General features: G+C 39.0%; 1 protein-coding gene across 1 annotated transcript in view; it reads left to right on the forward strand.

The window, feature by feature from the left end:
* dgkb (diacylglycerol kinase, beta) overlaps positions 1-21451 on the forward strand; it is an 88477-nt gene that overhangs the window by 21241 nt on the left and 45785 nt on the right. The window contains exons 7-18 of the mRNA XM_085423754.1: positions 4617-4666; positions 6638-6712; positions 6844-6963; positions 8555-8672; positions 9109-9197; positions 9570-9686; positions 9968-10066; positions 11853-11954; positions 14511-14584; positions 15204-15278; positions 17486-17571; positions 18259-18348. Of these exons, the coding sequence (XP_085279880.1) occupies positions 4617-4666; positions 6638-6712; positions 6844-6963; positions 8555-8672; positions 9109-9197; positions 9570-9686; positions 9968-10066; positions 11853-11954; positions 14511-14584; positions 15204-15278; positions 17486-17571; positions 18259-18348 (1095 nt within the window). The remainder of the gene's footprint in view (positions 1-4616; positions 4667-6637; positions 6713-6843; positions 6964-8554; positions 8673-9108; positions 9198-9569; positions 9687-9967; positions 10067-11852; positions 11955-14510; positions 14585-15203; positions 15279-17485; positions 17572-18258; positions 18349-21451) is intronic.

Below are 21451 nucleotides of genomic sequence, written 5' to 3' on the forward strand. Positions count from 1 at the left end.
TTCGTTCCACTTCTCACGTGTACACCACTTTGTGTTGGTCTTTCACGGGGAATTCCAATAAAATTGATTCATGTTTGTAGCTGTAATGTGACAAAATGTGGGAAAGTTCAAGGGGGCCGAATACTTTTGCAAGCCACTGTATCTGTGCTCTAATCTGAGGTGCTGTTAACTTGCAATTTCTGGGGATGGTGACTCGGATGAATTTATCCTCTGCAGCAGAGATGATTCTTGATCTTCCTTTCTGGGGGTGGTCCTCATGTGAGCCAGTTTCGTCTTAGCGCTTGATGGTTTTTACGACTCCACTTGGAGACACATTCAAATTTTTAGCAATTTTCCAGACTGACTGACCTTCAGTTCTTAAAGTAATGATGGACTGTCGTTTCTCTTTACTTAGCTGATTGGTTCTTGCCATAATATGAATTCTATCAGTTGTCAAATAGGGCTCTCAGCTGTGTACTAACCTGACTTCTGTACAACACAACTGATGTCAACAAAGCAAAGGGAGACTACTTTGAGGAATCCAAAATATAAAACATATTTAGAGTTATTTATAAAATTTTTCTTGACATAATTTCTTGACATTTTTCTTTACATAATTCCATATAAATTGCTTCATATATCTGATGTCTTCAGTATGTGTCTACAATGTATAAAGTAGTAAAAATAAAGAAAAAACATTAAATGAGAAGCTGTTTCTAAACTTTTTACTCTAATGTATATATAATCTACTAACAGAAACCCACCTGCTGTTCAAACTTTTTGTTTGGTTGGCCGATGACAAGAAAGTTGGGTCGGAAGAAGGAAGAAAGAAGCTAAAACTGGTTCTGTAAGAAATTGGATGGATCGAATCATCCAAAACTCCTTGATTAGAGTCCAAGAATAAAATTATGGAATTGGAAATTAGCAGTTAGTTCCCTTTATTATAAATGATGCTCAACAATTAGTAAAATACTCAACTCAAACTGTCTTGTTGCAGTCAAAATATTTCCTTAATAACTTTGTACCTGCTGGTTTCTTTGTTTGGTTTGCTTTTTTTTCTCAGCATTTTATCTGAGTGAGTCAGACTTTCCTGAGATGTTTTTGGTAATTAAGAAGTGCATTCAACCGAATTTTTTTTCTTATTGCATTATTCTTTACTTAAAACGAATTAAGGTAAAATGTTTCCTCTTGCAGCCAGTCTTATCAGCCATTAACATTTTGGGTTTTCTAAACTCAGAGGTTCTAATCTGGCCACAGCCTAAATGCCTATTTTATTATAAATGTAAAAATCAATCTTTTTTTCTGCATCTCCACTTTCTGTCTTAATGCAGATCACCTTCTTTTAAAGTGATCTTCTGAGCTCCCATAAAGCTTCACCAACAGGTGTTTGATACCTCATTTTGGCAGTCTATTGACACACCTCTTAATTGCAGTCATTGCATATATTATTCACAACGTTTTCTCAATTGGACAGCAGCCGTTTTTTCTGTGTTGCTATAATGCTCATGCTTCTGCTAAATTATCGAGTAATGTTGCTCCCATTAAGCAAAGGGGATTATTAAATAATTCAGCAGATGGTACCTGTGACTGGGAACACATTATGGAATTAACTACGGGGGCTTTAACATGTTATTTCGGTAGAGGATGGCTCCCTCTTCTGGACTGTTTGAAAAGGCACAGCACAGATTTAAAGTGGTTCTTAGACACATATGTGCTGCTTTATTTACATCAGGTTCATTAAAAATTAAAATAGCTTTAAAAAAAATACAAATTGCATGTAAATGTACAAATAAAAATGAGAAAGACAATAAAAATAAATTTAAAAATTCCCACTTTCAGGTATTTTTGCTACAGGCCATTAAAAACTTTAAGAAAACACTTCTTATGATAACAAAATGATTAAAGGTCAAAACTAACAAAAACTTACAATACCGTTTTTTCTTTTTATTGTTGATTTTTAAATAAAAGGTAGTTTATATCATTTAATTATTTATACCTAATATTTATTTCTGAAATAAAATGTGTAGTGAAGGGTTTGTAGTAACATTATTCCACTAATAAACAGGGGGCAGTAGTACACATATACAGCAATGCACCCACACTTTCTACTAAATGTGGATGCAAACTTAATCAAGTTGTGGCTTATTAAAGCTGTTTCTGTGGGGGAAAATTAATTTTGGCAGTTTGTTAAAGGTGAGTAAGTTTTTTATTAATTAACTTTTTAAAAATTATTTATTTATTTTCAATGCAGACCTCCTGGGACACATATCAAGTTTCACTTACAACTGTCACACTGCCGTTATTTATGTTTGATCCCTGTTTACAGTTTTAACTGGCCTCACCAAAGTCCATAAAATGTAGTTCTCATTTTTCTTTTAGATGATAACAATGACCTGAATAGTAATCAGGAAACAGCTGGGTTTGAGTGAAGATACATTTGAACTTATTTGCAGTCACAATTATTTTAAAGATTTGTATGTTTGAAAGAAATTTCTTTTCTTATTTCAGCCCATTTGTACTACATGGTATCATGTCAACACCCTTTTCGCTCTCTTTACTTTTGGGTCCTCTTTGATCACTACAGTCACCCCCTTCTAACACCCTCAACCTCCACCCAACAGCAGACACCAGGATCAGCCACCACCATCACCTCTGTTTCCCTGGAAACTGGCAATTAGCTCCTTGTTAGTGGCCTGACAAGCTGCCATGTGACATCAACTCTTTAGTGATGATGTCAGTAGCCACGATGTGCTGCACCCAAGCCAGGCTGGAGGTGGGGCAGTGTTTTTTTTCTATTTATAGGCATTAGCCTGAAACAGTGTGCACAGCCATTTCCTGTTGATGTTGTTGTCACAGCTCAGCAGGACTTATAGTACTGTGCAAAACCATTCATATCATTATATTTTGCAAGGAACATTAGAAATAGTTTTAGCGGCGAAAAAACTGCAAACACACAGAAATACATGGAAATACCATAGTAAGGCAAAAAAACAGAGTTTGTGCAATTATAACTAGCTTGAAAATAGCCACTCTTGGCTTTGATGTTGGACAAGCTTTTAAGTAGTTCTTCAAACTTCTTGGAGGATATTACAAAAGTCTTTGGGTGATGCTGGCTTTTGTGCTGTTCCCTGTCAAGATGTTCCCCCACTGCTTCAATAAGCAAATAAGGTCTGGGCTCCTTTCAGGTGCAAACACCAAAGACGTCTAGCTAGTATTTTTCCTGGAAAATTAAAAGTAGAGAAGTGCTTAAAACTTTATATAACTCTGCAAGAGATGCACATATGCACATATGCTATGTGTAAGGTGTTTTTGCCTCAAGTTGTGAAACAAGTTTGCGGTTCCCACCTTTGGCTAGAAGTTTTCTTGCATATTTAGCAAAATACTTCACTTTGTTGCAGTTTGATGAAGCATTTTAGGTACTAAATCATCATTGAAGGTTTACATGCAGTTCTGACTCTGTTGCTATTGCAACAACATTGCAATATGACAGTTTTGCATCAGGTAAAAATTTCTAACAGGCAATATGATATGCAGCAGGCCTAATTCCAATGTGAATCATAATCTGCTGATACCTTTCTGTGTTCATAATTTCATTAATTCCGACAATATCCCCAACACCACTGATTGAAATGCAGGCCCCAAACCATGACACAGCCTCCACCATGTTTTACACATGACTGTAGATATTCAAATTTAAATTCGTCACTCCATTAGGCCTGCTGCCACTGATTTTCAGTCCAGTTCTTATGTAATTTGACATACCCCAGGCTTTTCTCACCATTTCCTTTCCTTCTCCCGGGTCCTGTGTCAGGTTTTCAGATACTGTTTATATGCTCATCTGCTGTAAATAGGATTTTAGGCCTGCTACTTTTCTGTCCTCTACTTGCTCAGTTTCCCTACGGTTTTTAAGGACACACTGCACATCGTCTCGAAATACGCGTTCAACTCTTCGGGGATTCAAAAAAACAAAAACACTATTTTGCCTATCAGACTGTGCTATCTTTTAAACTTTTTAAATAGTCAACTAAACAAATTGTAACAGTAGACAGACTACTAGTAACAAAGTTGCAAAATTTTCTGCTATGTGCTCCCCTGGGGGGGTGGGGGGTGGGGGGGTGGTAAGGGGTCTTTTTATGCTTGAATGATCCACAGATCATGGTTCAACTAGTCCAATACATTCCCCTGTAAGGTGCAAAGAACCAGACTGAAAATAAGAGCAAGACTAACCAAAAAATAAAGGTCAGAAATATTATTGGTTTAAATCACAAAAAAAAGACTTGCTTTTTGACGCAAAAATATAAAGAAGTGAGGAATGATTCAAGATTTTGTCACAGCGCCATAAAATTACTGACGTTAAGAGATGATCAATCACATCTGTGATTTAGGAGCTGTCCGTTTCCATGGTGACACTTTTAAATGGTAATTGGGGGACACTTAAAGTTGCAGCTTCAGAGGCTGATGAGACAGCTGCTGAGATAAAGACTTTGGTTTTCCTCTGCGTACACTGACGTGATATTGGCACTGAAGAGTGTAGCCAAAGCTAGAGTGGCACTAAATACTGACCTGAAAGGCGGAGAAACTTTGGAGAATCCAGGATGTTACTACAATAAGCTGACATTTTCTTTTTGTCTCCATAGTCATGTTTCGACTCTACGACACAGATGGAAATGGCTCCTTGGACAGCTCGGTAAATATTTCCCTTTTGGAGTGTTTGTTTTGATTTACAAAATCAGGATCCTACCTCAGAATACTTTAGTTTTTAATGAGCAAAATGGTTTTGTTATTGTTTTTTTATGAGCTTTTATGGCATTGATAATATTATATATGCAACATTATATAAGCTCAAGTTCCACTTGCCAATTAGTATTCTTGACTGACAAATGGCTGACTGGCTACTGTGATTTACCCACATAAGCAGATGAGTTTATAGAGAAAACCCATATGAGAGAAACAGAAAAAAATCCAGCAATTATATGGGGAGAAATGGCTTGTTGATGCCAGAGGTCAGTGGAGAATGGCCGGATTAGTTTGTTGTAATAGGAAGGCAACACTAACTTGGCTAAGAACAGGAATCTGAGGCTGAAATTCACACGGGCTCAACAAAATTAGACCTATCTTCCCATGTGATGTCTGTGCTTTGGATGCATGGTTGGAGGGGTCCTATTTCACTGCAGGTGTAAACTTTGCATGTGACAAATAAAAGTCTCCATCCATCCATTCATCCATCCATCCATCAAACCAAACACTGGGAAAATGTTACCTGGCTTCTTGAACATGACAATGAGTTCACTGTACTTAAATTGCCTCCACAGTCACCAGATCCTATAGAACACCCTTGGAATGTGGTGGAATGGGAAATTCCTATCATGGATTTGCAGCAACTGTATGATACTATCGTGTCAATATGCAGCAAAGTCTCTGAGGGATGTTTCCAGCCCCTTTGTTGGATTTATGACATGAAGAATAAAGTTAATTCTGGAAACAAAAAGTGGTCCAAACTAGTACTAACAAGGAATATCTACTGTCATAAAGTGGTCAGTGAGCATTTAAGCAATCCAGTGGCTTGTCCGATGACATAGATTTTCAGTTTTTCAGGGTTTCTGAGACTTTTTTTCTGTCAGGTAACAGATATCCAGCTCTGTTCACCACTTAGATAACTTTTTAAATAAAAAATTATAATATTTAACAGCTAAACTATCATCAGATGATAGTCGATGGTTTCAAGGGTGGATTCATAATAATAGACTATATGATTTGCAAGCTGTCTTTTGTAAACGTAAGATAACGTTTTTTGCTGATTATCTTTCTAATATCTCTGTATTTTCTTCTTCAGTTCTTCTCCCTTGATCTTTTTTTCTAAATGTTATCAGTTAATCTCCATTTTTTTTAATCATTTCTGTCCATCAGATTCTATTTCTCTGTATGTCTGTTTCTCCATCAACAAAATCATTTAAATAAATTAAGTAAATTAATGGATGAAATGGGAAGAGTAATGGAGAAAAACAGGGATGAGTAAAATCTGTGGATTGGACATAGTTATGAATGAAAGAGCACTGCTCATTATCTGTCCAGAGTGTGTAGGAGGGGGTGGGGGTTTAAATTAAAGGGTTAAAAGGGAGATAGAGAAGGTGGAGTGGGTTTGGTAACATATTCAATTATTAGTCATCTCTCACCCATTATTGGACGGCAGATAGAAAGCATAATAGAAAACAGAGGACTAATGAGAGGGCAGAGAGAATACAAATGTAGGCAGAGATAGCCATTCAGTGGGACCCAACTCATACTCAGAATTTAAGAGAAAATGAAAAAACAGTATGAACTCTTCATTTACACTCATACACTCTAGTTTTTAAAGATATCCTAAGTGCATCATAGTGATTCAGTGTGGTACTAGATAATAACATCACCCGCCTCTGCCCCCAAAAACCAACCATTGTAATTAAACCTTCAGCTTCAGAGTGCTTCCCACACTGCCTTTGTTTTTGCTGTGTGCAACTCTTCTCTGCAGAAGAATGACATTTCCAACCTGCTATTACGAGCTGTTCATCAGTCTATTCATGCCAAAGAAATTTAGTGACATTAACTTAAGGCTGCGACATACAGAAAGGTAAACACAGTGTTTTTGTGCCTATAATGACCGTCTGTGGTGTCGCCGCAGGAGTTAGAGCACATTGTCTCCCAGATGATGCATGTCGCAGAGTACCTGGAATGGGATGTGACTGAGCTGAAACCAGTAAGGAGTATATTCATACCCTATGTTGCTTGAGAAATAGAGTATGCATGAAAATATTGCTTACTAGCCTGAGACAATCATGTGTACTCAACTCAATATGGTTTTTTTTGTTGTTGTTGTTTTTACTGTAGATCCTTCAGGAAATGATGCAGGAGATTGACTACGATCACGATGGTACTGTATCACTGGAAGAGTGGATCCAGGGAGGGATGACCACCATCCCCCTGCTAGTCTTGCTGGGCCTGGAGACAGTGAGTCCACAGAGAGAGTCACATTTGGTGCTAATACTGAGAAGCCCAAAGCTTTCTTAGATGCACAGTGCTATGCTAGTACAGTACTATGCTAAAACTAAAATTCTCCAAGTCTTTAGAAATTGGCTGCTTTTTCACTCATTTCTAGCCCAGACGAACACTTTTTGTTTGATACAGCAAGCTGTACAGTAAGGCACATAACTCGAGGGATGAAGCTAGGCACAGAACCAATTTAAAGTTGACTATTTAAGTTGTAAATGTAAAAACATAGCATAGTTTAATTCCCAAAGAGCTACAGCATTAGCTGGACTTTTCAGTTCACTCATTTTCCACTAGGTGGAAGCATTTGACTACCTTTTAATAAAAACTTACCACGTATCCTTTTTTATGAATGAATATTACTACAAAAGCGTAACAGAAAATCATGCCTTCTGACCTTACTGAATTTAGACTGCTTGACCTAGAATAATATACAAAGAAAATCAAAATGCTTTGTCTTGATGAAATCCCCCCAAAAGTTGATTCTGTTAATCTGAATTCAGTGTTTTCAGTGGGAGAAACGTTTCATCACTCATCAAGTGACTTCTTCAGTCTCAGCTAACTGCATGTTTCCCAAATTTTATAAGCACTACAAATACATAATGACGGAATCTAGCACCATTTCCTAAGAATGAGCCATGAGGGTAGTTTCATGATCATTAATATGCAAATTGTCATCGCCATTGATTTGTGGCCATGAGAACTGTTCACAGAGAGTTGGAGAATGGCTGCAATCAAAGCTGTAAGCGAGTGAACAGCATCCCAGTGGACTGGGAAGCAGAAGAACATCATATCAAAGAAGCCCTGAGTAAATGTGGTTATCCCAGCTGGGCATGGGAAGCTGGGAAGAGGCTTGGAGAACACTCCAGGCAATCCAGGAGAGAAGACGGAAAAATGCTGCCTAAGCAAGAACCATTGGCGATCCGTTATGCATCAGGAGTTTCGGAACAGCCGAGACACATTTTTTCAAAACAGTCTCAATGACTTTTAAAGACCAAAAAACTCCAAAGATTCATCCACCGCAAAGACCCAGTTTCCTACCTGAAACAGAGCGATATGGTGTACACGATGAAGTTCAAGAGGAAACCAAACACAGCGCAACATGGAGGAGCTACCCTGTCAGGCCACTCATTCAGTGATGAAGATGTGCACAGGGAGGAAGGCTGGTTTGAGCATAGAGTCAAGGAGGCCATTTATGTGAAAAGGAAACAACGGTGGCTGAACCGAGGAGGGGGCCTGAGATGGTGAAAGATGGACTCTTATCTCATCTCTTGATTGCAGCTGTTTCACAAATCAGCTGAGACTGAAGAAGTCACTTGGGTAAGTGATGAAATGTTTCTCCCACTGAAAACGCTGCATCCAGAAGAACAAAATCAACTACAAAGTGCTTTTGTACAGAATTCAACTTGCGATAAAAGGAACAAATTTAGTCAATCAGATGATTAACTGGTGATTGTCCAGCCTGAACATGAAGCCATGTGATACAGCGGTGGATTAGTGACTCGTTGACTGTTCCATCAGTTAATGGTTGCACCTGTTTCTGTTGCTGCAGAACGTAAAAGATGACGGGCAGCACGTGTGGAGACTGAAGCACTTCAATAAGCCAGCCTACTGTAACCTGTGTCTCAACATGCTAATTGGACTGGGGAAGCAGGGTCTCTGCTGCTCATGTGAGTAATTCAGTCAGTGTTACAGGTTTGACAGATGCACTTATCTGTTTAAAAAGATGAAATGTAACATTGCAAGATCTGTAAGATCTGCGTGGCCTTTCATGCATGAAAGGTAGTGATAAGGATATTTACATAAAACAACTGACATCAAAAAGTAAATGTCTAATAATTTTGATTTAGTGCCACATGATTGTCTAAAACACAGGACAGGTGGAGATAAAGGAGAAGTAAACAGTTTAACAGAGACTTTTTATTTTAAAAGGATAAGACCTGCACGTGTTTCAGCCTCCTACAGTGCACCCTTTACTGAGTTAGAAAAAGATGAACAAACACATAACTCAAACCCTAGTGTACATACTTTACAACAAAAGAGAAGTTCTTCTTTGTTCTTTTGCTCATTCAAAACAATGTTTTTGTGTTTTGTTTTTTGCTCCAGTCTGCAAGTACACAGTCCACGAGCGCTGTGTGGCTCGCGCTCCGCTGTCTTGCATCAAAACCTATGTCAAGTCCAAGAAAAACACAGAGGTACGTCCAATTGGAGTGTTTACCAGTCGGCACGCTTGGATCAGCAGTGCTCCGTGGAGCTTAGGATAAGGGCTTCTCTTCCTCTCATGGAATTGCAACAACTCAATCTGCTACTAAGCATTTCTAATTACCAGGATAAACCTAGTTTAGAGACGGGGATGCAGACAGCACTGTTTGCTTTGCTTTCTCCTCCTCACTCTCTGTTTTTCCTTCTTGTTTCCTTCTTGTTCCTTCTTGCTTGTTTTTCCCTTCCTCCTTGCTTTCTTTAATTGTTGTGTCACTTGTGCTTTTGTATATATCTTGTTTTTCTGCACCATGTTTCTTTTCTCACTTTTTTCCCTCTCTGTGTGCTATCTCTCCTTTTCTCTGCAGGTAATGCATCATTTCTGGGTGGAAGGGAACTGCCCCACCAAGTGTGACAAGTGTCACAAAACCATTAAGTGTTACCAGGGTCTGACTGGGCTCCACTGTGTTTGGTGTCAAATCACGGTGAGCCGACACCCGAGGAGAGCCAGCCACCTCCTTATTATATTCCCACTGCTTCTTGTTGTTTAGGGTTTCATTTTTGCACCTCTCCTACCTCACAAGTCATCCCACCAATTTACACTCCCAAAACACTTGTTTGCAGTTGCACATTAATAGAAAATAAAATGGAGACAATGACACATGTAATGTAAATTAGTCTGGAGCATATACCTGAAATTGTACACTTAAACATGAACTCTTATTGACACGAGTTGGTTGTTAATAACGGTTGCCACCTCCTCCAGCTCCATAACAAGTGTGCCTCACATGTGAAACCTGAGTGTGACTGTGGACCCCTGAAGGATCACATCCTGCCCCCCAACTCAATCTGCCCCATCGTCCTGGTAAGACTTCACTTCTGATGGGTCAGCAGTCCCGAGGCTCGGTGAACCTGACCTCGTTTGGAACTGTTACCCGAGGATCCAATCATCAGCCTGTGTTCTCCCACTGAGCTCTGAAATGGCACCAAATTATTTTGTAGAAGTTTATTTCCAAAATTGTATGAGTGCGCTTCACGAGGAAGGACTCTTACTTACTCAATAAAAACTCCATTTAAACTTATGTGGGGAAAGTTTGCCAGAAAAGGTCAAAAGCCAACATAAAAAGTTACAACATTAATTTTTTATTAATAACCTCGTTGTTTTGTATTTATGTTTGTAACTTTTTATTTGGTTATGGCAGATTTGTAAGTTGCAATATGAAAAATAAGCTTTTCTTTCAGTGAAATTCTTCAACTAGCAACTGATTAAATGTGAACTTATAGGAAAACTACTGGGAAATTACAGATATATAATATTAAGATTGACAGTTTATATTCTGACTCCTTCTTTCTGCTAAAAGTAAAAAAAAAATGTTAGAGATTACTAAATCTGCAGCCTACACTAAGCTGTTCACGTCATTGTAGTCATAAAACGATAGCAGGTCTCTAGAGACGACTTTACAGTAACAGATACGAGACACACAGTTCACTCCAATTCTGGCAGTAAACCATGTATTTACCTATGCACTATTCTATCCAATAATAATAATAATAATAATAATATCACGGTTCGATATTTTTTCGATACAAAAAAATGTTCATGCCGTTTTAATTTGTCATTTATTAAAATTATAAATATATATTTTAACTCAAAAGTACGGTTTTTAAATGTAATGTTGCTGAAACAACAAAATAATTTAAAAAAAATAATTTGTCTGATCGAGAAATCACTCATCTTTGGAAAAGAGAGTTTATTACAGAGAAATGGCTCTTTCCAAAATAAAAGCTATACTATATGCTTCTTCTGGGCTATATTCTCAGCAGCATATTAAACATATCAGGTCCCCATAAGGAGAATCACGTGCTAACGGCTGTCTAAATGACTCGGGTAAAGTTTGTAGCATGCGTGCTTGTTGTTTTTGTCTGCTTCCACTTGTCTTTGCACTAGGATGATGTCGGCGTAAATGTGCAGTCATATTCGTTGTGTTCCCACTAGTGCTGTCTGCGTTAATCTCGTTAAAATGACGTTAACGCCATAACGCGGCAAATCTCCGTTAACGAGTTACCGCGGATCGCCCCGTGCATGGGGCTGGACGTCAACACGTTAACGAGCTAACTGCGCCAACGCACTAGTTCCCACCCATGTAATTGAGCATTGCGTGGCACATCTGACATACTGTTTTATGGTGGGGAGGTTTAATTTCGGCTACCATTTAGGCAGTTGCCATTTGCAACGACCTTAACTTCTGTCTCGCTAGCTTGTGCTGTGCTCAGTGGATCTGCGCTCGACAGTGCAGCCTAGGCGGAGTAGTTGAATGCAGATCCACTGAGCTCTCAACACAGACAGCATCATCAGAAGAAAAGTTGATAAAATAAATTACAAATTTTGAAATTTTGTATTGTTCGATACATATGCGTACTGAACCGAAAGCACTGTATCGATATGAGTATTGTTGCACCCCTAATGTATATATATATACACATACATATATATATACATATGCATGTGTATATAGAGCATTGTTTTTTTCCCTGCAATTAAATATATATATATATATATATATATATATATATATATATATATATATATATATATTTAATTGCAGGGAAAAAAAACAAAGCTCTTGTAATTGTGTGACCTTTGACCACAGGAAAGACAGTCTACACTGAGGAAGGACTCTCGGTCAAGTCAGTCAGGCAGAGGAAAGATGCAGAGAGCCAATTCTGTCACAGTCGATGGCCAAGGACTGCAGGTTGTACTCGAGACATTTGACAGTTTTGTGCCTTAATATTTTTTTATAGTTTTTATTTACTAATCACAATCCCATACTACAGTGAATGCAGAATTCGTGCTTTGTTGTTTGTTTGTTTGTTTGTATTTTATTTGTTTTTAGATATTTCATTGATAATAAGGTTATGCTTCACAGTTTGAAAAGGCCCACAATGAGGAGAGGGGGTTTGAGAAACCCTTAATTTTCAGATTCATTAATTTATTTTAAAATTACAAAAGTTGAAAAATCTGTTAGTAGTTGGAAAAATCTGTTTTAATCCAGTGAAAGCACAAGTCTTCACTTCACAAACAAGCGAACATACGACAGTCCGATTATTTGGGGTGCAGGTGCAGAATAAGTGGTTATATGACCTGAAACGTTTTGTGGATGCCAAGAAATAGGCTCATTTTGAAATAAATAAAAACAAAGAGTAACTGAAATACATGTTAAAAAGCTTGCTTGCTAAATTCTGCACAGCCATAAATTGGATACAGTCGGATTATTTTAAGGTCCCATCCAGAAATCAAACCGTTTTTCATGAATACTGAGTTTTTAAAATGAAGCTCTGTATGATGGGACTCTGCAGGCCCTGCTGGTAATCAGTATCCCATGGCAGAGCCTTGTCCAGCCTGATGCTCTCTAATATCTGTCAGCCAGCATGTTGGCGATGGAAGCCTGCCGCTGTCTGTGGCGACTGCACGTCTACGCGTGGATGAGAGAGAAATATGATGAATCATATCCCAGGCACATCCATCTATGCTCCTCGCTGGCTAACCAGCGTAATAATCAAGATTATTATTTATAATTACAGGAAGTAATGGATCACTCTGAACTGGACAGGGAGCTCATTAATTCACCCTTGGCCTGCTGGGATAGCAGGCAGGGGGAGTTAAGTGCTTCATCTGTGTCAGGGAGAGCACTGGGCGAGTTGTTGCAGACTAACTGCAGGAAGGGTAATTCAAACGGGGGCCGCTGAGTCAGAGCTTGTTTATGTGGCGCTTTGTGAGATCGGCCTCTGACATCGCAGGCTCTGCCTGTCCACAGATTCACTACCACTCAGAGACACTGGAAAATCCGTTCTCATGTCACTCAAGGCAAACTGTCTGGCTGATTAGAAAGCAGTCGCAAATAAGTACTTGGTATCAGGTTGAGTATTGACTGACTGTAAGATAGAGGACTTCTTGTTTTTTATGTCAGAGCATTCAAAAGTTGAGTTTAATAGTCCCAAACTTTAAAAATAATATTTAAAAGTATTTAAGGATAATGTTGTTGTCAGCTTGACATTTTATTGGTGTCAACAAAACCCCCAAAATAAAACAAAACAAGACAAAAAATATCAAAAAGTGATGCTCAAACATCAAGCAGGATATGGCTTATTTGTCTTTGATGTAGAGGTCTGTTATTGTCAGAATGTTTAAAGAGAACATGAATTAGTTTCTGTAACGTAAGGTGAGTTGTTTCCGTGAGCGATGTGTTTGTGACTTTAATTCACCAATCAGGAGTGGCACTGCCACACTTGTGTTTTGCGTAGTGTAACGACAATAAATGCTTTCTATGCTATTCTATTTATTGCTGCCAAAAACACAGATGCTGTAGTTCATTTTGAGGCAATCCTGATTAATTGTCCTGGACCTGGAGCTTCTAACCACTGTAGTTCACATGTATTAATTACCTACAATGGTGGTGCAATTGCCCACCGGTGGACAGTGAAGATACTGCAAGAAATTGTAATTAAAAATTTTGCAGTGGAATTTTACATTTTCATTCCAATTTTTACTTTAAAAAACATGTAAAACAGAAAACTAGAACCTATGAAACAAACCTACTGGATTTCAAAATGAGATGTTATTCATCATTTTCTGACCTATTCTTGATCATCATCATTAGTGGGGAAAAAGTTCAAATGGAGCGGTTGTTATGAGGTCGTAGTAAAAGTATTAACAGAGATATTGTCTCATGAAGCAAAATGAGGAAAAGATATAAATGAACCAGGGGGAAAAATAATGAAGGACATCCTTTGTCATATGCTCATCTGCTGGTTGAATATCCAATGAAAGATCTGAGTGGGTCGGCGTAAATTTGAGAATGACTTGCCTGCGGTGAAAAACTATATTTACTTGAATTATTTGAGTAAGAATGAATACATGATTTTTTTTGACAATAAAAAAGCAAAACAACGTTTCTTTGAAAAATAAAGGTATCAGTTCCTCAAAAATCAAGGGACCTGTGATAGTGTATAATGTAGTTTCAGAGATACTGGCTAAAATCTCCATCACAGCTCTTCCTTTATAATTAGACATTATAATTAACCCAAGATTAAGTTTTTACTCAGGCGAAGAAACATGAAGCACACACAGACATTATCCCAGCCAGGTAACAGGAAAACTGCAGTATGTAACGAATCAGATGACTGGCATGCCTTGAAAGTGCTGTATATACTTGGCAAAATTTCTGAGGGATATGGCTTGAAAGTGAATTCCTGTGAAGCATCCTGCAGTCTCCAAACACCAACAGTTTGTTTTGACATCTCCCATTCAGATCACAACAATAGAGGGCACTCATCCTCTGCTGGTGTTTGTCAATCCGAAGAGCGGGGGGAAGCAGGGAGAGAGGTAAGTACACAATCTGTCTCAACATGCTACATGAAGCCTCTAAAGCCCCGCTCCTCAGCCGCAGAGGGAAGGCAACAGCGTGGCCTCTGGCCACCAAGTGCTTTAGGCTTGCTCAGTCAAATAAAAACAAAATAACATTTACCTAAAGCACTGGACGCCTCTGCCGTCAGCTCTCTTTTCTTTCTTTCTCACACACACATACACACACACTCTTGCTTCAGACAGCCTTCTCACTGTCATGTCACTGGCTGGTTCCCCTTCTTTAACCCAGGGCTAATTGGGTTATTACTGAAACATATTCATTCACTCCTTATTACTCCGGCCCTCATTTGTTTAAATTATGAGATCAAAATATGACTTCAGCCAGTTGATATAATGAAATTGAAATTAAAATGAATTAGTCTTTCTAATGGTTTCTCCTCAAGGGGACTTTGGGTATGTCCCACCCCACTGCCCAGTCCACTGCCTCGTTACATTGTGATTGGACCCTGGACTGCATTTGCACTTAACAGGCTAAATTCCCTGAAGTGGAAACGAATGTGTGATGTTTGAGAGAGCGACATTTGCATTGCTTCTTAGTTTTTTCCGATGTTATTTTTTTTATTTATTTCTTCTGTAGGATTTACAGAAAGTTCCAGTATCTTCTGAACCCAAGACAAGTCTACAACCTGGCTAAAAATGGACCCATGCCAGGGTACGTTGTTGACCAGATCATCTTTAGTGATATCTCACACATCTGTAGTGTGAGATACCGTTTTAAAAATGTATTATTTCCATGAAAGAAGCTAAATGTCAATATAATATATTTTTTCACAGGTTACTTTTTTTAATGTTTAAAGCATCCAAATTTCACACTCATATGACGATTGAGGTTTGCTTTTTTAAAGTGTTTCAGACACGAGAGGAAAAATCTGCAGCCCTTTTATCAATCTAAGATCTAAACCCTAAAAGCAGGTAGATATTTTCCAAAATGATTTGTGTTTAAAAAAAAAGATTATATTTAAAAACACTGTAGCTTATAACCACAGATAAACACAGAAAGCACATTAGCAGCCTTAACAGAAATGAAAAGGCTGTTTCAGTGTACTCATGAAAATCAGAGTATTGTTTTCTAATGGAATTAAAAAAGTGAACATGACTGCTCTTAGATTATTAAATCCCAAGACAACTGCCATGATACATCTAAAGAACTGGAAAAAATAATAAATAGTAATAATAACGACTATAGTATAAACAAAGCAAGAAAAAAGGAAAAATAAAGATTCACATTAGTTTTATATTTTTTGTTTTATGTGTTAATTTTTCTTTATTAGCTTTATAACTGGCAGCAGTATCTGTAGTAAGTTACTTTGCATTAAGAAAATTGTCTTTTTATATAAATTATTGTGGAAAAATTGAAAGAACTGTTTATAAAAGGAGAAGAAAATATAGGGAAAACACAAAATCTAAAAGCATCCCTTTGTTTGTTACCTCACTAATCAGATCAGCTAATGACCTTCTGTTTACACACCCAGTAGTGTTTTCGGTTGTTGCCCACATATAATAACCACCATCACATGCAAGAGAGGCCTGTAGCATTAAACCTCTCACTCGGTTCCCTCAGACAGAACAGACACAAATGAGGTGAGTTCACACATAACAAATCCTGGAGACGATAGCATCATGCTGACGAGCAGCGACTCCATATGCATAAGGCTGAACGCAGAGCTGGTGACACAAGTGACTGACGGATAGAGAGAGGTGAAACGCTCGCCATACCACATGTGATCGCGCATACAGACAAGCAGCTCACTGCAGGCTGGTGGTGTGGGCAGCTCCAGGTTTCCTATGGTTCACATTTGTGATTAAGAAAATGAATGGATGATTTACATGCACAACGCTCCTCCACTTTGCTGTTTGAGTCCAGCAGCGTTTAAACACACAGGAATGCCTCAGCATCGTGCTGCCACGTTGTTTGGCTTTGATTAGATGTGAAAACAGAATCTTTGTGTCTTATAAAAAATAAATACACAGCAGCACTCACAGGGTAAAAAAAAACCCTCCACGAGGTTTAGACTGGCACAGCTTTCACTGCGCCAACGCAACTCCCAAGTTTTAGGGACTGACCTTGTGGCCACTGTTTGTTTCTCTGTTGATGTGGCTGAAGCGTCACCTGCCTCTCCTCTGCAGTCTGGGGTCGAATCCGTGGCTTCTTCCTAGAGTTGAGAACATTCCAGATGACCTTCTCCTACTCTAACCTTGTTAATATTTTGTCAAGTGTACTCACTGCAGCACACATTAGCAGGGTGAACGGTCACCGTCGGACACTGCAGGCCGAGGCAGCCGCACGCACTGCTGTCAATTAGCTGCCTCAATAATGCAATTACAGCAAATTAAGTGTTTGTTTCTTGGTATTTAAATATCCCCAAAGTTGCCTTTCATGTTTGCGGCCGTCTGTTTTGCGTCTAATATGGTTTGTGGTCCCAGTTGGAGAGTAATTGAGCGAATCATTTACCCGCCATACGAGGCTTGGAGGCTGGCTCATTCAGTTAGGGCTTTGTTATTGTGAAGGAACGGAAGAAGTTGGACTGAACACTGCCTGTCATGATCCAATTAGGCCTCGAACAGGCAGGCTAGCTCACTGAATGAATAATTATCAATGCGACATGTGTTATTTTGTGGGATTAGATGGGGGTTTGCAGTGAAGCAGTGTGCTGTTGCAGTAGGCTCAAAAATATGCTCATAATATGCACACTGTGTCTGTGTCATGTGAATTTTAAACGCAAGAAAGACTGAAAAAAGAGACATTTTAATGCACCTTCACTTTTAAAATCATTTTCAATTATTTTCAGGGAAAACTGAAGATAAAAGATATCTTCTGTAACCAGTGCAAGACATCTAAAAGTAAGACGTTTGTTACAGGTTGAATTTCTTCAGAGATGTTCCTGATTTCAGAGTGTTGGCCTGTGGAGGTGATGGCACTGTGGGCTGGATCCTGGACTTCATTGGTACAGAATATGCTACTTTTCAATTTTTTTTTATTTTGTCACAACTTTGCCAAGAATTTGGTCCTCATGTTCATTCCAAAAAAAAAACAAAAAAAAAAACTGCAAGCCTTCTGAGGTGCTACAGTACATGTGCACATACTGCATTCAGTTACCTGTAAAGTAATAAACATAGTACTGTAGCACTTAAACACCCCATTTCCTTTTTTGGCAAAATTGCCTTTGTTTTTATTATTTTTCAAAGGCTGCAGCACTCTTGTTGTCCAGCCTGAAATGGTAAAGTGTAATAAATGGGTTGTATATGAACACTTTCATTACATCCAAGCCTGTGTATTCAGAGGTGGTAAAATGGGATAATTACGTGAGTTGGAAAACAACATATTAGTCATCATTTGAAGGGAAAAAAAACACCCGGCCTTCTCTGTTTGGTCTTGAAGATGTGTTACTTGTTTGGGCTCTCAAAAATTGCCTCAATTTTTTATCTATCAAAACAAAGAGAGGTAATAACTGTCAGGCAAAATGTGCCTCTTGAAATAGACTGTACAACTGGACATTCATGTTGACTTCTAGTATTACTAGTTGGGCTGAAAAAGGGATTTGATGGTTTCTTTGCAAGTTCTTGCAGTGAGTTTGTTTTCTTGGTTTGGCCTTGTTTCACATCTTGTTGTGATATTTGTCCTGCTGCTCTAGATAAGGCCAACCTGGACAAGAACCCCCCTGTGTGTATACTTCCTCTTGGCACGGGCAACGACCTGGCAAGATGTCTGCGATGGGGAGGAGGTACTGACAGAAAACAGATACATAACAGTCAACAACATGGCCTCACATCCCTTTGCTGTAGTGAAAGGTAGAGGTATAAATGTCCTGCATTAGAAATCCAGTGTTAATATTGGTTGTAACGCTCTAATTATTCTGGAACATCAATGTGGCTAAAACTAATAATTACTTTATTTGGTGCTCTAAAAATAATATGCAAATTAACTGATTAAATAGAGCAAACAGTGGAATGCCCAGAGTGATGTCTACATGTTTTGTACTTTCCAGGCAAATACATAAATATTCAATTGTATAAAACAAAGAAAAAAAATGTTATTTATTTATTTATTTTAAGAGACTGCTTTGAGTTCATGGGCAAGCACTTAGAGACATGCGGAAGGAAAAACTCCCTTTTAACAGGAAAAAAACCTCAAGCAGAACCAGGCTCAGCCATCTGTCATGACCAGCTGAGGTGGATGTATTGGAGAATTGTACAGAGACCAACATCACCTAAATAAAGCACATTCAACAATAAATAAATAACCGTAGCCAAAGCTGCCCACACAGTGTGTTAGTCTGTTTTACTGCTCAGGAATTTATAGATTTGTATTCTATATTTCACAAGCATTAAAAAAATGCTGTCTTGGCCGTTTTTATTCAAAGCCGCTACATCTCTAGAAATACTTATTTATAAATCAAATCAAATCAAATCAAATCAAATCACTTTTATTGTCACATCACATGTGCAGGCACACTGGCACAGCACATGCGAGTGAAATTCTTGTGTGCGAGCCCCACAAGCAACAGAGATGTGCAAACACAACAACACAAACGAGCAAAATACAAGAATGGCCAACCTGAAACTAATAAATATATGTACAATATATAATAGTGTATGCATTTCTGGATGTGTATACTAAATATTTTCCTACGTGTGTGTGTGTGTGTATACACATTTTTACAAATTAAATAGTAAAAAAAATAAAATAAAAAATAAAAATAAATAATAATAATAATAATAATAATAATAATAATAATAATAAAATATATAAAATATACAGAGTTGAATATGTGCAAAACAAGTGGCATTTATATACAGTGTGGAGTGCATAATGTTGAAGTTCCAGTAGTGAAGCTGAGGTGTCTATGACGTGTTCAGCAGTCTGATGGCCTGATGGAAGAAGCTGTCTCTCAGTCTGCTGGTACGGGACCGGATGCTGCAGAACCTCCTTCCTGATGGAAGCAGTCTGAACAGTTTATGGCTGGGGTGACTGGAGTCCTTGATGATCCTCCCCGCTTTCCTCAGGCAGCGCTTCCTGTAGATGTCTTGGAGGGAGGGAAGCTCACCTCCAATTATCCGTTCAGAGCACCGCACTACTCGCTGGAGAGCTTTGCAGTTGTAGGCGGTGCTGTTGCCATACCAGGTGGTGATGCATCCAGTGAGGATGCTCTCAATGGCACAGTGATAGAAGGTCCTGAGGATGCGGGGGCTCATGCCGAATCTTTTCAGTCTCCTGAGAAAGAAGAGGCGCTGCTGCGCCTTCTTCACTGTTTTGTTTGTGTGTACTGACCACGTAAGATCCTCAGCCAGATGTACTCCAAGGAACCGGAAGCTGCTCACTCTCTCCACAGCAGCGCCGTTGATGGTGATGGGGGTGTGTACTTCTCTGCACCTCCGGAAGTCCACTATCAACTCCTTTGTCTTTGCGACGTTGAGGGTGAGATGGTTGTCTTGACACCAGTGGGTCAGGGCGCTGACCTCCTCCCTGTAAGCCGTCTCATCACCGTTGGTGATAAGACCCACCACTGTAGTGTCGTCCGCAAACTTCACAATGATGTTGGAGCTGTTAGTGGCTGTGCAGTCGTAGGTGTAGAGTGAGTACAGGAGAGGGCTCAGTACACACCCCTGTGGAGCACCAGTGTTCAGTGTGATGGGGGATGAGGTGATGCTGCCCAGTCTGACCACCTGGCGTCTGTCAGACAGGAAGCTAAGGATCCAGCTGCAGAGGGAGCTGCTCAGTCCTAGATCCTGCAGTTTCCTGTCCAGCTTCGAGGGAACGATGGTATTGAATGCTGAGCTGTAATTGTCAAGTGTTCTCTGACTGTGAGGTGCCCACACTTGAAAAAGACCAGACTTTGAATTTCACTCAACTTTATTTTGACCAGGTAGATAGGTAAGTAGCAGCAGCAGGTAAAAAACCTTTCAACACAAAAATAAAGAACATGTCATTAACCAGTAACCATTCAGATGAATTACATGCATTACACAGAAGACAGATGAAATAACAAAATACACTTCAGTAAAGCCATTTACCATGTGGTTAACTGTGTTAATTTAACTGTGGTTCTTAAATATACAAAATGTGTCTTCTTTGCATTTAACACTTTTTTTATAAACAATTGTATTTTAAAGTATACATTTTAGAGTTCAAACATTTTACACAAACATTTTAATAGAGACTTTAACTAAGGATTTTCTTTACAAAGAATTATTTTCTTTAAATCAAAACCAAACATTTATTCACTAGTTTTACGATCCACCCAAGGATTTGGGGGTAACTATTTTTAATATTAAGTAACATAAATATGTGGGAACACTAACTGCACAAACAATTTATTCAAACTTAAACATTCTTAACTTAAATGCAGCAACTATTTCCCTAAGCGTAAAACATTTGCACAACTGAACTTCCATAGTTCCAAATATATGTGCAGCGAATGTGAGCTCAAAAGCTTACTGATAGCCCGTCTTGTTCAAAGTCTTCCTCACAGTGGAAAAGTGCTTTGTTTGCCGTCCTCTCAGTATGTTGCTCACGGGTCAAATGACTGCTGCATGCATTTTAAGGTCTACTAGGCACGCCCACCCTTGATTGCTCTAATGTGGCTCACCTGGCAGGGCGGCGCACACCAGGCCGTGCTTAGTTGTTGATTGCACCCAAGGTCTAATCAGCAGCCATGCACAAGCAGCAGCACCGAACAGGTAGTGGGCAGGAGGAGGAAGAGAGGAATAACAGCCACACCTACTAGGTCAGCGCGACACCTCCCACTCGATCTTTGCTCAGCACTGTCTGGAAAGATCGCACTCAGGTGGGCTGGTCCCTTGCTTGATCTTCCACCGGTAAAAGGA

This window comes from Rhamphochromis longiceps, linkage group LG11 (genome assembly GCF_057381845.1).
Source record: "Rhamphochromis longiceps isolate RC_006_pf linkage group LG11, R_longiceps_female_GT1.1, whole genome shotgun sequence".
In the NCBI taxonomy this organism is placed as follows: Eukaryota; Metazoa; Chordata; class Actinopteri; order Cichliformes; family Cichlidae; genus Rhamphochromis; species Rhamphochromis longiceps.